General features: G+C 45.7%; 1 protein-coding gene across 1 annotated transcript in view; it reads right to left on the bottom strand.

The window, feature by feature from the left end:
- Positions 1–17,407, bottom strand: part of atp8a1 (ATPase phospholipid transporting 8A1) — a gene marked incomplete at its 3' end in the record, with an annotated part of 287,871 nt that overhangs the window by 101,972 nt on the left and 168,492 nt on the right. Inside the window, exons 13-14 of the mRNA XM_084332147.1 lie at positions 16,961–17,038; positions 13,343–13,431 (exon numbers count right to left, since the gene is read on the bottom strand). Of these exons, the coding sequence (XP_084188273.1) occupies positions 13,343–13,431; positions 16,961–17,038 (167 nt within the window). The remainder of the gene's footprint in view (positions 1–13,342; positions 13,432–16,960; positions 17,039–17,407) is intronic.

The following is a 17,407-nucleotide window of genomic DNA, read 5'->3' as shown; positions in this document are numbered from 1 at the left end:
GCGCCTTGGGGCTGCATTTTTCGCCAAACATATAAATGACAGAATTAAAGATATATTTGTTGCCGTTCGAATGCCACCTCACTCAACCAAATCCGTGCCTCGGTTCTCGAGTTACATGGCGATATGTCGGGCGAGCGTCTTTTTACGCACACGCGTCAAATTACCAGATTCAGATTCAGAGTTTTATTTGCCACATGGAAGCAATTCAATTCATACAAAACCATCCCGGACTCCTGACACTCCAGAACTGCCAATCATCCGCTGATGGCGAAAATTATTGGTCAGCGTTGTAGCCAATGCGTGTAGCTTTCCAATGATACCCCACGTGTGGGGGGAGGGGGTTCGAATAAGGGATCTAGGTGAAAGTTGACGAGCGAAAACCAGAAGTCAATCACACGGCTGTGGACGAGGAAATGGAATTCTGGAGAGCTTTTTTTTTGGCACACGGTTTACCCGGATCTCTCTCAAAGACCCATTTCTGAATGGATTTTTATTCAAATCTGGATCTGTACTACATAAGACTTCAGGCTATGGATCCGCAGTGTTTTCCAGCTTATACCTATTTTTTTTTATCTTTTTTATTGCAACCACTACAGAAAAATTTGAGTACACAAGTTCAAGTTCTCTTCACTTTTCTGGGTGCCTCTTAACACTTTGAGTGCCGCGCTGTTTGGTTAATTAACCTTTAGAATGCCAGCCTTTTCTAGTCGTTTCCGTGGTCGTTGCACTATGTTTGCGAAGCTGTGTTTGTGTTCTGTATTATAGCTGTAGAGACACGGTGTGGCCCATTTCGACAAACATTACTTGTAGTCCAGCATGGGAATAATAGTTTGTTTCCACACGCTGTAGTTTGTCGTTTATTACACGCTAAACATCGTGCATTTCCAAGATAATAGTATTTTTTTCATAGATCACGAGATAAAACATGTGCAATAAGCCCAAACCGCCCAAACCTTAGCCAAAAGGTATTCCAAAAGAATAATTCCAAGTGATCGCATCACCATCGCGATTACCAGTGTATATGTCTATACACGTTTCGATGGTCAAATACGCTTATGCAACGGAATCCCGAGGAGAGGACTGTGAATTTCTGTCCCAGGGGAAGGAGGGGCCACTCGCAAGGAGAAACTGAAAGTGAAGCTAACTATCAGCCCAGAGCCCCATGTAGTTCAGACACGGGACGATACTGCCACCTGGTGATAGTCGATCAGAATGCAGTTCCAATGTGTCGGGACATGCCTAAATGATGCAGAACGCCCTGGGCAACTGTGTAGAGCGGGGATCAAAGTAAAAAGATCAAACGATCCAAACAATTACTTTTTACGTTTATGGCACTCAACCGTCTGTGCCCAAACACGTAAAAAGCCGTTTTTGGCACAGAGTGTGTTAAGAGGTTAATCACTTTGATCCAACTGATCTAATGTCTTTGATCCAACTGATCTAATAACTTTGATCCAACTGACATGTCTTTGATCCAACTGACCGAATTACTTTGATCCAACTGAACTAATGTCTTTGATCCAACTGACCTACGGGTATTGCACTACCACCCCTGCAGGACTTATATAACAGGAGGTGCAAATCCAGAGCCTGCAGAATAATGAAAGACCCCCACCACCCCAACAACAGCCTGTTCAAGCTGCTGCGGTCAGGCAAGCGCCTACGAACACATGCAACAAGAACAGAGAGACTATGGCTCAGCTTCTTCCCCCAGGCCATCAGAACATTGAACACTGATCTCTCCACACACAAGTACACATGAGCACACACATACACACACAACACACATTCTGCACTCGCTCACACACAAACAGTCACTTTAAACACAATGAAAAGGACACTTTAAAGGAATGAGAAAAAAATTTCACTTTAAGGAAAGAACTGTTGTGGTTCTTGTATAGTATAGTTTAGTAATAGCAAGTATAGCATAGGGATATAGAGTAAAACTGTATAATGTATAGTAGTGCACATAGGACCCAGTGCCTTTAATTCGTAGCTAACATTGTATTGCATTTATCTCAGGACTTTTTTATGTCTATTTTATTATCTTCTACTTACTATTGTATTATTGCACAATCGAAGCGGGCATGGCCACCTGCATGTCACTGTATGCCCTGGTATGTATGTGACAAATAAACCTCTTGAATCTTGAATCCTAATGACTTTGATCCAACTGATCTAATGTCTTTGATCCAACTGATCTAATGTCTTTGATCCAACTGATCTAATGTCTTTGATCCAACTGATCTAATGTCTTTGATCCAACTGATCTAATGTCTTTGATCCAACTGATCTAATGTCTTTGATCCAACTGATTTAATGTCTTTGATCCAACTGATTTAATGTCTTTGACATACACAAGGTTCCTCACAATTGTTCCCCATCATAATTCATGACTAGTCCATGACTAATAGCACAACCAATATTTGTCAACATTATGTTTAAATGTTGGAGGAACCTTAGACTGTACTGTAATGTATGACATCCATACTGTTGTGTAAGGAAACACAGACAACCCTAACTAATTAGAGCCAGATCTCTAGTAGTGACGCAGAGGTTGGTGTTGGGTTGAGTCTAGGAACAGAGCCAGTGGGTGGCTGGCAGGTAGGAACACGCTTCCCGTCTTCTCTAGAGTCAGACAAGAAGACAGATGCCAATTTCCTCTCTCTCTGCATTCAATAGAAAGCTATTCGGCTGCAAGCTAGCCTAGCTTAGCACAAATCAATGGAAGCAGACAGGAACGAGATAGCCTAGCTTGAAACTCTGGGAGGGGTGTTTTTGGCCAACAGCTACTGCTAGCGGGTCTAAGCTAGGCTAGCTTGCAGTTGGATAGCCTTCTACTGAACGCACAGAGAGGAAATTGGTATCCGTCGTCTTGTCCGACTTTGGAGAACGTTTGTGTGTTCCTTTAAATGGAGCGCAAAGCCAATTACATTTCCTGTACAACAATGACAAGGTATTGTAGAGGAATTAGTTGCAATAAAGCTGTGTACTTTGGTAAACACTGGCTTGAAGGAGGACAAGCAGGCAATCGCCTTTGATCAAGTCTGAGAGAGGAAAAAAAATTATAAATCTTTCAGAACAGTCACTCATTGCTTATTCCGGTGGTATATTATTCATACTTACCATCCATGAGCTAAATACTTTGACTAACAGTTTGTCTGCTCTCTAGTTCCTGCGTGTATAGTGCTGTTCTGTGCCAGTACCGTGCCCAGCGTCACAGTAAACCTCAAAAGTCAGTCGCTTCACAGGAGGGAGGGGAACAAGGCAGTAAACACGAGACAATGACATGCTCTCACACAGAAGTCAAGCCACGTGTTCCGTCTCTCCGCTACAGACTCCACAGACTCTGTCCCCCGCTACAGAGACTCTGTCCCCCCGCTACAGACTCTGTCCCCCCGCTACAGACTCTGTCCCCCCGCTACAGACTCTGTCCCCCCGCTACAGACTCTGTCCCCCCGCTACAGACTCTGTCCCCCCGCTACAGACTCTGTCCCCCGCTACAGACTCCACAGACTCTGTCCCCCCGCTACAGACTCTGTCCCCCCGCTACAGACTCTGTCCCCACGCTACAGACTCCACAGACTCCAGAGACTCTGTCCCCCGCTACAGACTCCACAGACTCCAGAGACTCTGTCCCCCGCTACAGACTCCACAGACTCCAGAGACTCTGTCCCCCGCTACAGACTCTGTCCCCCCGCTACAGACTCTGTCCCCCGCTACAGACTCCACAGACTCCAGAGACTCTGTCCCCCGCTACAGACTCCACAGACTCCAGAGACTCTGTCCCCCGCTACAGACTCTGTCCCCCCGCTACAGACTCTGTCCCCCGCTACAGACTCCACAGACTCTGTCCCCCCGCTACAGACTCTGTCCCCCCGCTACAGACTCTGTCCCCACGCTACAGACTCCACAGACTCCAGAGACTCTGTCCCCCGCTACAGACTCCACAGACTCCAGAGACTCTGTCCCCCGCTACAGACTCCACAGACTCCAGAGACTCTGTCCCCCGCTACAGACTCTGTCCCCCCGCTACAGACTCTGTCCCCCGCTACAGACTCCACAGACTCCAGAGACTCTGTCCCCCGCTACAGACTCCACAGACTACAGAGACTCCGCGGCGCTACAGACTCCAGAGACTCCACTTAACAGGCGTTGACAAAACAGGCCCCATGCAAAATGGATGAGACGCACCCATGCCGTGCCTGCAGACCATAATACTGCAGCAGATGGATCACAGGGGAGCGGGCCTGTGTGTGAGTGTGTGTGAGTGTGTGTGAGTGTGAGTGTGAGTGTGAGTGTGAGTGTGTGTGTGTGTGTGTGTGTGTGTGTGTGTGTGTGTGTCTGTCTGTCCACCATGTCTCTAGAGCTGGTGGGGGGGGGGTACAATGGGCTGACATCAGACTGACAGCCTCAGCGTCAACAGGACAGTTCTCATCAGCCACAGTAGAATGCAGACGGACCTACTGTATCTGCTCAAATCCATGTGTTTGCCATGAAATAAAAACATGTCTCCCCTACATTGTAGAAGAAGCAGAATAGAGGACACACTAGTGGTCAACATTTACAGAAAGCTCCACAGATTCCCCCCCGATGAGGGCTCGGTGTTCTCCGTCACATCAGCAAACAACACGGGGGACATCTCACACACAACCCAGTTTACTGGCACGACACAGAGGAGACAGGGGGGGGGTCATAACAACAAACATGGATGCACAGAAATAGTTTTAGATCGAAAGTCACGATTCCCACAATGCAAGGCAGCACTAATACATGACAAGAAGCAAAGGGGGGAGGGGGGGGGGGGGGGCACTCGTTTTGACAGCGGTGTCGTCGTCTTACCAGTCGTCCTCCGCAAAACTACCCTCCTCTGCCTCGGGCGTGTGGCTGTGGGGCGAAGGGTGGAGAAAACCATCGTGTTCATTTTTGTGCCAATAAAAAAAAAAATTAAACAGGCTATTGTTATTTACAAGACCCTACATGGTCTGTGCCCGCCCCCTCTGAGGGAATTCATAGAAAGGAAGCCCGATAGAGGAATCCGCACTAGAGCAACCACTAGAGGGGATTGCGAAGTGCCCGGCCGGCAAACCGCCTTTGCTAAAAACACCCTCTCAGTCCAGGGCTGTTTAATCTGGAATGATCTACCACTGACCACACGAGATTGTACATCATTTCCATCTTTTAAATTCAATCTAAAAAAAATTGTTACTCGACAACCAAACCTGTGACCATGTATAGTCAAATAGTATTGTAGTGCACCCTTTAAACCTTGTACTTTTTTCTGTATGTATGTTTTTATGCCTCGTCTCATAGCATGTTATACTTCACTGTCTGCATGTTTCGTTTTTATGCTTTGTGTGGGGACTGCGGATGAAAATTTGCATCCTTGCTAAATCCGGTGTTTACACTGCATTTATTTGTAGTGTCCAGTAATATGCTCTGTCCCGTCTAAATAAACAAATAAATAAATAACGCCATGGTGTTTCATGTTCTATCTACAGGGCTTGTAGCTAGACTGTCAACTGGGCTGCTTTTCTCTATCAACCAGACTATTGTGTTGATTTATGTTGGTTTAGCTGCTGTGTTATTTCAGTTGGTTTAGCTGCTGTGTTATTTCAGTTGGTTTAGCTGCTGTGTTATTTCTGTTGGTTGGACTGCTGTGTTATTTCTGTTGGTTTAGCTGCTGTGTTATTTATGTTGGTTTAGCTGCTGTGTTATTTATGTTGGTTGGACTGCTGTGTTATTTATGTTGGTTGGACTGCTGTGTTATTTCTGTTGGTTGGACTGCTGTGTTATTTATGATGGTTTAGCTGCTGTGTTATTTATGTTGGTTTAGCTGCTGTGTTATTTATGTTGGTTTAGCTGCTGTGTTATTTATGATGGTTTAGCTGCTGTGTTATTTATGTTGGTTTAGCTGCTGTGTTATTTATGATGGTTGGACTGCTGTGTTATTTCTGTTGGTTTAGCTGCTGTGTTATTTCTGTTGGTTTAGCTGCTGTGTTATTTATGATGGTTGGACTGCTGTGTTATTCATGTTGGTTTAGCTGCTGTGTTATTTATGTTGGTTTAGCTGCTGTGTTATTTCTGTTGGTTTAGCTGCTGTGTTATTCATGTTGGTTTAGCTGCTGTGTTATTCATGTTGGTTTAGCTGCTGTGTTATTTATGTTGGTTTAGCTGCTGTGTTATTTCTGTTGGTTTAGCTGCTGTGTTATTTATGTTGGTTTAGCTGCTGTGTTATTTCTGTTGGTTTAGCTGCTGTGTTATTTATGTTGGTTTAGCTGCTGTGTTATTTCTGTTGGTTTAGCTGCTGTGTTATTTATGTTGGTTTAGCTGCTGTGTTATTTATGTTGGTTTAGCTGCTGTGTTATTTATGTTGGTTTAGCTGCTGTGTTATTTATGATGGTTTAGCTGCTGTGTTATTTCTGTTGGTTGGACTGCTGTGTTATTTCTGTTGGTTTATCTGCTGTGTTATTTATGTTGGTTTAGCTGCTGTGTTATTTATGATGGTTTAGCTGCTGTGTTATTTATGTTGGTTTAGCTGCTGTGTTATTTCTGTTGGTTTAGCTGCTGTGTTATTTATGTTGGTTTAGCTGCTGTGTTATTTATGATGGTTTAGCTGCTGTGTTATTTCTGTTGGTTTAGCTGCTGTGTTATTTCTGTTGGTTTAGCTGCTGTGTTATTTATATTGGTTTAGCTGCTGTGTTATTTATGTTGGTTTAGCTGCTGTGTTATTTCTGTTGGTTTAGCTGCTGTGTTATTTATGTTGGTTTAGCTGCTGTGTTATTTATGTTGGTTTAGCTGCTGTGTTATTTCTGTTGGTTTAGCTGCTGTGTTATTTCTGTTGGTTTAGCTGCTGTGTTATTTCTGTTGGTTTAGCTGCTGTGTTATTTATGATGGTTTAGCTGCTGTGTTATTTCTGTTGGTTTAGCTGCTGTGTTATTTCTGTTGGTTTAGCTGCTGTGTTATTTATGTTGGTTTAGCTGCTGTGTTATTTATGTTGGTTTAGCTGCTGTGTTATTCATGTTGGTTTAGCTGCTGTGTTATTTATGTTGGTTGGACTGCAGGTTGGTCACCTACCCAAGAGAACATGATTGACAGACTTTAACAGCCAAAACCCTGGTCACATGTGCAATGTCAGGATTGGGTTAAAGGCGGATTGGTTAGGACGAGGAAGTGGGAGTTGGATAAGAAGGGTACCAGGGAAGACTGGAGGGTCAAGACTGTATCTACATAGTATAGTATAAGATAGTATACTATACTATAACATATTGTAGTCTAGTTTAATCTAGCCAAGTATAGTATAATAAAGTACAGTATAAAATAGTGTAGTATAGTAAAATAGTATAGTATGACAGATTGTAGTCTACTTTAATCTAGCCGAGTATAATACAATAACACACAGTATAACATAGTGTAGTGTAGAGTAGTGGAGTCTAGTCTAGTCTCGTACAGACATGACTCCATGGTTTTGAAGCAGAAGAAGTGATGGAAGTGAAGGAGGGAGACACAAGGTCAGATGGAAAAGGCATATATTTGCTAAATCCTTTCCGATATTTTATTCAAGTGACGCATCTTCCACTCTAGTTCCTCGTCAAACGAGAAGATGGATGGGTTCTCGGCAATTAGCCCTGGACCCCGGGTGAGCCAAGCCCCGCCCCCACCGCTGGAGATGCCTGTCAAGGCCCGCCCCCGCCGCTGGAGAGGGTGGTCAGAGCCCCACACTGATCCAGGACCAGATGATCCACTCTGGCAGAGCGTGTGCAGGCAGGGGCTTCGTCAATTAGAAGACGAGAGAGGAGCTGGGGCTGGGCAGACACTTTGCAGAGCTCCCTGGAGCTGGAGCTGGGGCTGGAGCTGGGCAGACACTTTGCAGAGCTCCCTGGAGCTGGAGCTGGGGCTGGGCAGACACTTTGCAGAGCTCCCTGGAGCTGGAGCTGGGGCTGGGGCTGGAGCTGGGCAGACACTTTGCAGAGCTCCCTGGAGCTGGAGCTGGGGCTGGGCAGACACTTTGCAGAGCTCCCTGGAGCTGGAGCTGGGGCTGGGGCTGGGCAGACACTTTGCAGAGCTCCCTGGAGCTGGAGCTGGAGCTGGGGCTGGGCAGACACTTTGCAGAGCTCCCTGGAGCTGGAGCTGGGGCTGGGGCTGGGCAGACACTTTGCAGAGCTCCCTGGAGCTGGAGCTGGGGCTGGGGCTGGGCAGACACTTTGCAGAGCTCCCTGGAGCTGGAGCTGGGGCTGGGCAGACACTTTGCAGAGCTCCCTGGAGCTGGAGCTGGGGCTGGGCAGACACTTTGCAGAGCTCCCTGGAGCTGGAGCTGGGGCTGGGCAGACACTTTGCAGAGCTCCCTGGCTCACCGGTTCATTCATGCAGCCACAGCAGCAGGGCAGCAGGCCTCATGGGGCTGAGGACGGGGACTACCTCCAGTGAAACTAGGTTATCTGTGTCCATGCCAGGACCGTTGGTCGGCCTACGTGGTGAGACGTCCCCGGCTGTTAGAGCCTCTTTCAGGGCTGTTCCGGTTGGTAATTATCGGTAATCAATGGTAATTATCATCGAATAATCAAAGCTTCTTTCTTTCTGCACAAAAGTGTCAATGCAGTGGGTACATGAGCTGTGTGGTAGATCTAGGTTTTCTGTTGGATTATTATTAGTGCTGTCAGGCGATTAAAAGAATTAATCTAATTAATTACAGGATTTGTAATTAATTAATCTAATTAATCACCTTTTAATCACATAACCATTTTAGGCCTGATATTCTATATTCTATAATCATATTTCAAATGGCATGTGTCCGGATGGCAGAATTCAGTACTGTATCTACAAAACCTTCTGTTTAATTATCTTCCATTTATTCATTTGCTTAGATTTTTCAGGTCTGGTCAATTTTAGCATGGTGTTATTCACAGTCAAAGATAAAACAAATTTAATTGATATTCTCATTTGGTTCATTACAATTTACTCAAGCCTAGTAACAGACACAGTATTTCTGACACTGGGAATACATTCCCTGATATCCATTATGTCCCTAGAATCAGATATCAAGAACATGCAAAAGGACCATATTAAAAAAAAAAATCTGTAAATGTGCATTCTACGTTCTTATGGAATGAATGAGATAAACATTCATTTTTTTAGTTAATTTTCATAACGCGATAATTTGCTGTGTAATTAATTAATCTAATTAACGTGATAAACTGACAGCCCTAATTATTATTTCTATAAGCTACGTATTTCTAACACCGATGTAGGCACATTTAGGTGTAGGCACATTTAGGTGTAGGCACATTTAGGTGTAGGTACATTTAGGTGTAGCCACATTTAGGTGTAGGTACATTTAGGTGTAGGCACATTTAGGTGTAGGTACATTTAGGTGTAGACACATTTAGGTGTAGGCACATTTAGGTGTAGGCACATTTAGGCGTAGGTACATTTAGGCGTAGGTACATTTGGGTGTAGGCACATTTAGGTGTAGACACATTTAGGTGTAGGCACATTTAGGTGTAGACACATTTAGGTGTAGGCACATTTAGGTGCAGGCACATTTAGGTGTAGGCACATTTAGGTGTAGGTACATTTAGGTGTAGGCACATTTAGGTGTAGGCACATTTAGGTTATAAAGGCAATCATACGAACCGCAGTTGCCTTGAGGCTCCAGGTAATGCGTTGTTAGTCCGACACGCTCCGAATTGCAATCCAAAAGAAAAGATGACGCTGGTCCAATGTACTTTCAAAACAAACGGGATTTATTGGGAAGCGAGTCACAACAGCCCCAATAGCTGCCTACCACTATAAAACAAACAAAACGGGTTATGTACATGAACTTAAACTGTCAATCAAATGCGAATTGAGTGCGGTCAAAAACTATATGGTACCGCTCCACCTGGGCCTGTGTGAACTCTAAATTACCTGCCATGTTATAGGAGTGGTTAGGGGGAGCGTGGGAAAAAAGGGGAGTTGACCAGGTAAGTCTCCATCTTGGAATTCATTGACAAATATTAATAAACAAATAAAAACACGAATACCATAATAAGCCACATTTCTAAGGGGGCAATAAAGTTACAATTTATCATCATAGGATTTGGCTCCTACATAGGTGTAGGCACATTTAGGCGTAGGCACATTTAGGTGTAGGCACATTTAGGTGTAGGCACATTTAGGCGTAGGCACATTTAGGTGTAGGCACATTTAGGCGTAGGCACATTTAGGTGTAGGCACATTTAGGTGTAGGCACATTTAGAGGTAGGTTCAGGTGGGATCTGATCCCAGGTCAGCAGTGAGTGTGAGGTACATAGGGTCTGAACCACGTAGGTTCTGGTGGGATGTGATCCCAGGCTCTCTCTATCCCTCTCTCCCTCCCTCTCTCCTTCCCTCCCTCCCTCTCTCTCTCCCGCCCCCCTCTCTCCCTTCATCCGTCATGTTTTAATTGAATCCTAATGGGAGCCGTGGTGCCCATCTCTGCTTGTGCCCACTCCTCTCTCTCTCTCTCTGCAGAGCCCACTCCTCTCTCTCTCTCTCTCTCTCTCTGCAGAGCCCACTCCTCTCTCTCTCTCTCTCTCTCTCTCTCTCTCTCTCTCTGCAGAGCCCACTCCTCTCTCTCTTTCTCTCTCCCTGCAGAGCCCACTCCTCTCTCTCTCTCTCTCTCTCTCTCTCTCTCTCTCTCTGCAGAGCCCACTCCTCTCTCTCTTTCTCTCTCCCTGCAGAGCCCACTCCTCTCTCTCTCTCTCTCTCTCTCTCTCTCTCTCTCTCTGCAGAGCCCACTCCCCTCTCTCTCTCTCTCTGCAGAGCCCACTCATCTCTCTCTCTCTCTCTCTCTCTGCAGAGCCCACTCCTCTCTCTCTCTCCCTGCAGAGCCCACTCCTCTCTCTCTCTCTCTCTCTCCCTGCAGAGCCCACTCCTCTCTCTCTCTCTCTCTCCCTGCAGAGCCCACTCCTCTCTCTCTCTCTCTCTCTCCCTGCAGAGCCCACTCCTCTCTCTCTCTCCCTGCAGAGCCCACTCCTCTCTCTCTCTCTCTGCAGAGCCCACTCCTCTCTCTCTCTCCCTGCAGAGCCCACTCCTCTCTCTCTCTCTCTCTCTCTCTCTCTCTCTCTCTCTCTCTCCCTGCAGAGCCCACTCCTCTCTCTCTCTCCCTGCAGAGCCCACTCCTCTCTCTCTCTCTCTCTCTCTCTCTCTCCCTGCAGAGCCCACTCCTCTCTCTCTCTCTCTCCCTGCAGAGCCCACTCCTCTCTCTCTCTCTCTCTCTCTGCAGAGCCCACTCCTCTCTCTCTCTCTCTCTCCCTGCAGAGCCCACTCCTCTCTCTCTCTCTCTCTCTCTCTCTGCAGAGCCCACTCCTCTCTCTCTCTCTCTCTCCCTGCAGAGCCCACTCCTCTCTCTCTCTCTCTCTCCCTGCAGAGCCCACTCCTCTCTCTCTCTCTCTCTCTGCAGAGCCCACTCCTCTCTCTCTCTCTCTCTCTCTCTCTCTGCAGAGCCCACTCCTCTCTCTCTCTCTCTCTCTCTCTGCAGAGCCCACTCCTCTCTCTCTCTCTCTCTCTCTCTCTCTCTGCAGAGCCCACTCCTCTCTCTCTCTCTCTCCCTGCAGAGCCCACTCCTCTCTCTCTCTCTCTCTCTCTCTCCCTGCAGAGCCCACTCCTCTCTCTCTCTCTCTCTCCCTGCAGAGCCCACTCCTCTCTCTCTCTCTCTCTCCCTGCAGAGCCCACTCCTCTCTCTCTCTCTCTCTCTCTCTGCAGAGCCCACTCCTCTCTCTCTCCCTGCAGAGCCCACTCCTCTCTCTCTCTCTCTCTCTCTCTCTCTCTGCAGAGCCCACTCCTCTCTCTCTCTCTCTCTCTCTCTGCAGAGCCCACTCCTCTCTCTCTCTCTCTCTCTCCCTGCAGAGCCCACTCCTCTCTCTCTCTCTCTCTCTCTCTCTGCAGAGCCCACTCCTCTCTCTCTCTCTCTCTCTCTCTGCAGAGCCCACTCCTCTCTCTCTCTCTCTCTCTCCCTGCAGAGCCCACTCCTCTCTCTCTCTCTCTCTCCCTGCAGAGCCCACTCCTCTCTCTCTCTCTCTCTCCCTGCAGAGCCCACTCCTCTCTCTCTCTCTCTCTCTCTCTCTCTGCAGAGCCCACTCCTCTCTCTCTCTCCCTGCAGAGCCCACTCCTCTCTCTCTCTCCCTGCAGAGCCCACTCCTCTCTCTCTCTCTCTCTCTCCCTGCAGAGCCCACTCCTCTCTCTCTCTCTCTCTCTCCCTGCAGAGCCCACTCCTCTCTCTCTCTCTCTCTCTCTCTGCTCGTGCCGAGGCTGATTATGAATGTGCTAAAAATTCATGAAGTGACTTAACTCAAGTGTCGTGACGGGAGGAGGGCAACGTGGAGAGATGTGAGGAGATGTGGGCTGAGGCTGTAGCCCACGCCGTCTCCGATCTGCCTCCGTCAGGCAGGGCTGGGTGACTGTCCACGTTCAATACTTTTATGGTATTGATTGAAAAATGCTGTGGTACCAAAATTTGGCATCAAACTAAATCAAACTAAACTAACTAAAGTGCATCTCATCGGTGTCAGGGAGCCAATGAGCACGTTTGTCCCCAGATGTAACGTGTCTTCTGTTCAACCACAGTCCAGAATGTAACAACGCCTCCGATTGGTTCACACGGCACACAACGATGCACATAACTCGGCAAAGTAGAAGGTATTGTTTCAGTATTGGTATCAGATCCAAGGTATTGGCACTTTTATAAACGAGACCCAGCCCTAGTCAAGAACAAGCAACTCTCGCAAAAGTCAGACATCAAATTGAGTTTTCTGACCATAAACGCTGCTGTTTTAGTGAAAGGATCCGATTTGTCCCGAAAACCGGGGCTGTTTACTCTTCCTTTACTGAAAACATGCGCACCATTGTTTTGGTTTTTGAAGATTATGCTAAATGTGCAAGTGGAAGTCAATGGAGGGGGAAGGAAGAATTTAACTATTCTGTTGCTAAGCTATAATCAACCTTCACACCTGACTGACATCTGAATCTTAATTAAAAACATAACAAAACTGAAGAGAAAAGAGAGACTTCCCCACAAATAGCAAGAAGACAAACTATTCATGAAAGGCAGGGTGGGAGGGAGGGAAGTGCCTTTGCGTGCGAATGTCCGTCTGCCTGCCTTTTTATTTATAGTCTGCAGAGAGGAGCAGTGAGGCAGCTGCTAATGAGGAGGCTGGGAGGAGACAGGAGCGCCAGATGTACACCGATGCACACTTCACGGATAATGAAGGTGACGGGGGAGGCTGTGTCAGAGGAGGAGGAGGAGTAAACAAGGGGAGGAAGGGGGAGAGGGGAGGGGGAGAGGGGAGGAAGGGGGAGAGGGGAGGGAGGGGGAGAGGCTCACCCGTAAGCCACGCCGGCGACCGTGCACTTCTTGAACTGCATCACGTTGCAGGTCAGGGTCCCCGTCTTGTCAGAGAAGATGTATTTCACCTGCACAGAGAGAGAGAAAGGAGATGGGGGGTGTGACTTAAGAGCGACAGCAAATCACGCCTCGGCGTCCGGAAGACATACAGTACGTGTGATAGAGCTGTGTATATCTGGTAGAGTTGATTTAATGTTAGAGGTCGAATCTATTTATTTATTGGACTTGACAGATGAACAATGTAGGGATCCCGTTCTGCCAGTGTCATGTCTCTTGTGCTTTGAAGTGTCATGTGTGTCTCTTGTCCCTGTTTTGTCTTGAATGTGTAGAAATGCAGCTGTTTCATGCTCTAAATTGCCCCTTGCAGGACTAATAAAGTTTTTTGAATTGAATTGTGTGTGTACCTGGTAGAGTTGGATTTAATGTTAGAGGTGTGTGTATAGAATAGAATAGAATAGAATAGAATAGAATAGAATAGAATAGAAATACTGTATTCATCCCGAGGGACATGTGGCACTACAAATCGCTCACAGTAAACAGTAAACATTGAGGTAGACAAAAACAAAAAGTCACAAATAAGTATAAAATTAAGCCTAGGAATAAAATATGGTCCGGGATATACATTTCCTATGTTACATTCTAATATAAAATATACAATGTAAAATGTCAAACGTACCTGGTAGAGTTGATGTAATGTTAGAGGTGTGTGTACCTGGTAGAGTTGATGTAATGTTAGAGGTGTGTGTACCTGGTAGAGTTGATTTAATGTTAGAGGTGTGTGTACCTGGTAGAGTTGATTTAATGTTAGAGGTGTGTGTACCTGGTAGAGTTGATTTAATGTTAGAGGTGTGTGTACCTGGTAGAGTTGATGTAATGTTAGAGGTGTGTGTACCTGGTAGAGTTGATGTAATGTTAGAGGTGTGTGTACCTGGTAGAGTTGATTTAATGTTAGAGGTGTGTGTACCTGGTAGAGTTGATGTAATGTTAGAGGTGTGTGTACCTGGTAGAGTTGATGTAATGTTAGAGGTGTGTGTACCTGGTAGAGTTGATTTAATGTTAGAGGTGTGTGTACCTGGTAGAGTTGATGTAATGTTGGCAGCACTAGTCTCACATAAGTCCTAGGTACTTGACACTGTGACTCTACTGCTCCGTTACAGGAGACTTCCAATGCGATCGACTTTGCCTAATCTCCTTGTTGTGCCAAAAAGGATCGACTCAGTCTTGCCTATAGGTGAACGGGCAGCTTGTTATCTATGAGCCACTCTCTGGCACTTTCTAGCTCAGAACTCAGAGCTCTCTCAATTTCCCCGACATCCCTACCTGGCACCAGAAGGGCTGAATCATCTGCGTACAATAATAGTTTACATTTCACAGATGCTGGCATGTCATTGACATATATCAGAAATAATAGAGGACCTCAAATTGATCCTTGAGGCACCCCACATACAATGTCCAGAGGTTCTGATCTGACGCCTTCCACCTCACATAGTTCTCCAGTGAACCAACCGACAGCAGTCTGACTAAAACCCATGCACTCAAGCTTTTACGCCAATATAGCATGGTTCACGGTATCAAAAGCTTTCTGGAGGTCGAGCAAGATCATTCCAACATAATTGCCATCCTCAAAATGGTCCTTGATGTAGTCAATAATATGAATGAGACAGGTCTCTGTGGAGTGGGCTGCTCTGAACCCTGACTGGTGTTCATACAGCAACTTGTAGTCTACTAGATACTCCTCAACCTGCTCATAAACTAGATGCTCAAATATCTTAGACGTCACGTAACTGTTAAAATAGATAAAATAAATAAATTTGCCTTGGTTAATCGACAAGTTAATAATATGTGCAATTGTTCTAGCAATTAATTTAGCACCGTCCCTCATAAATCTGGCAGGAATAAGGTCTAGACCTGTTGCCTTATTATTAGCTAGGGCAGATAGGCATACTCTTACCCTTTCCTCCGAGACAGGTCTGATGGTGAATGCATCTGGAACTACATTTTTTGTTTTGTAGAATGAGCTCACAAAAGCTTGGCCATAGACTCCTGAGCCACAAGGCAGTTTATCCACCAAGCAGGCAGCAATTGTTGTAAAGAAAGTATTAAAATAGCAAGCCACCTTCCCCTTATCAAAGCACACATTATCCTTTATTTCAAGTCCAATATTTCAATGTCTAGCTTTGTTCTTTCCTGTGCAACCTAATTCACCAAGAACTTTCCACAGTTTCTTGGGCTGGTGGGCATTTTCCGCAATGGAATCTATATAAAATTGAGATTTGGCTCTCCTAGTGCTATAACTAGCTTGATTTCTGAAATAAATAAATCTCTCATGGTATGTGGGCAGTTTTGTCATTTTAAACTTTCTAAAATAAATAGAAATCATGTTTTCTAATCATATTAAGAATATCAGAGGTCATCCACTTTTCACTTCTCTGTTTAATTCGACACTACCTGATTGGAGCTACATCATCTAAAACAGTCAAGAAATGACTTTTAAAAAGATGCCAAGCCTCATCAACATCCTTGCTACCCAGAACATCAGACCAGTCCCCTGCATCTAAAACTAATAGATCTGTGGTTCCATGGATTGGTCTGTTTATTCGATATTTTCCGAGTGCAATATATTACATTGTGATCAATGTCAAGGACTCCTGATTGGGAAATCCTTTCCTGTTCCGATACCAAGATCAAATCTAAAATACACTGGCTGTTTACAGACACTCTAGTTGGCTCCTTTATTAACTGCTTTAGACCAAACACTTTACAAAAGTTAGCCAGTGATTTCACTAGACCGGTTTTGCGGGGGAACATTAATACATTGGAGTTGAAATCTCCCAGGATTAAACATTCTTTCTCCATCAAAATGTTGCTCTTATTACAGGCCGTTTCTAGCAATTCATACAAATTAATTTGCTTAGGGGGTCTGTAACATACACAGACATAATGGGTTTTGTCATGGGGAGCAGCAGTTCGACCCATACGGTTTCCAAACCCTCCACCTGAAGGTCGGCACGCGGGTTGAATGCTACTGTAGATCTCCTCTGATTATATACACAGTGACAGCACATTTCTATTGCGGTCATTTCGGTATACTGAATATCCTGGCAATTCAATTTCTGAGTCATTAATAGTGCAATCAAGCCATGTCTCGGAAATAGCAATGACGGCGGCTTTCAAAGAAAGAGATAGCTGCCTTATTTCATCTACTTTTGGCAACAGACTCCTAGCGTTAATATGAATAAAGTGTATCCCTCATTTATTAAATAAAGATACATTTATTTATTCATCCTGAGAACCTAACGCAGATACATTTCGATTCAAAGTTGTCTCATTGTTCGTTATTATACTATCATCAATTAGTCCTATATTTAATGTTCCAATATTATTTAGGATACTCCAGCATTCAGTCTTTGAGTTGCCACGCGTAAATATAGCATATTTATAGGCGGGAATAAATATGCTAAATATGCTAACTGGGATCATACCAAGATTAGCCAGAGCCCAATGTCATACAAACGCCTTATCCTGTTGGATGCCAGCTCCCTTTCCACAATGATGGTCATGATGCAGGGTTCAGTCACTGTGTCGGTCATACATCACCTGTCCTAGTTCTTCGTTCAGGTTGGAGGTGCGGGCCATGGCGGGGGTGTTGGTGGGCTCATACAGCATGTCAGTGTCCTGAGAGACATCACACACAACAGAGCTCATGAGGAACATCTAGCCTGGCCAGCTTCTCCTCTCTGTAGTCGGGCTGAGCCCAAACGGTAGAACTTCTGGCCTGGCCAGCTCCTCCTCTCTGTAGGGCTGAGCCCAAACGTTAGAACTTTCGGACCTTCATTCGCTACGTTGGTGTGCAAATCTTAATTAATGGGTTCGAACCTCCGCTTTTTTTTCCTTATCCACTTTTTCTCCTTATTTTTTCTCCCATCCCAATTTCATATTGCCAATTCTCCCCTCCCTGTTTGGAACGTTGCTAGACTATGCCTCCCACTGGTCGCTCGTAGTGAGGATAGAAGCCTTGCATCACGTGTCCCCTCCGGTACACGA

Source organism: Notolepis coatsorum (genome assembly GCF_963971535.1).
Source record: "Notolepis coatsorum genome assembly, chromosome: 16".
In the NCBI taxonomy this organism is placed as follows: Eukaryota; Metazoa; Chordata; class Actinopteri; order Aulopiformes; family Paralepididae; genus Notolepis; species Notolepis coatsorum.
Note: the sequence above shows the minus strand (reverse complement) of the source record. Positions and strands in the feature narration are given on the sequence as shown.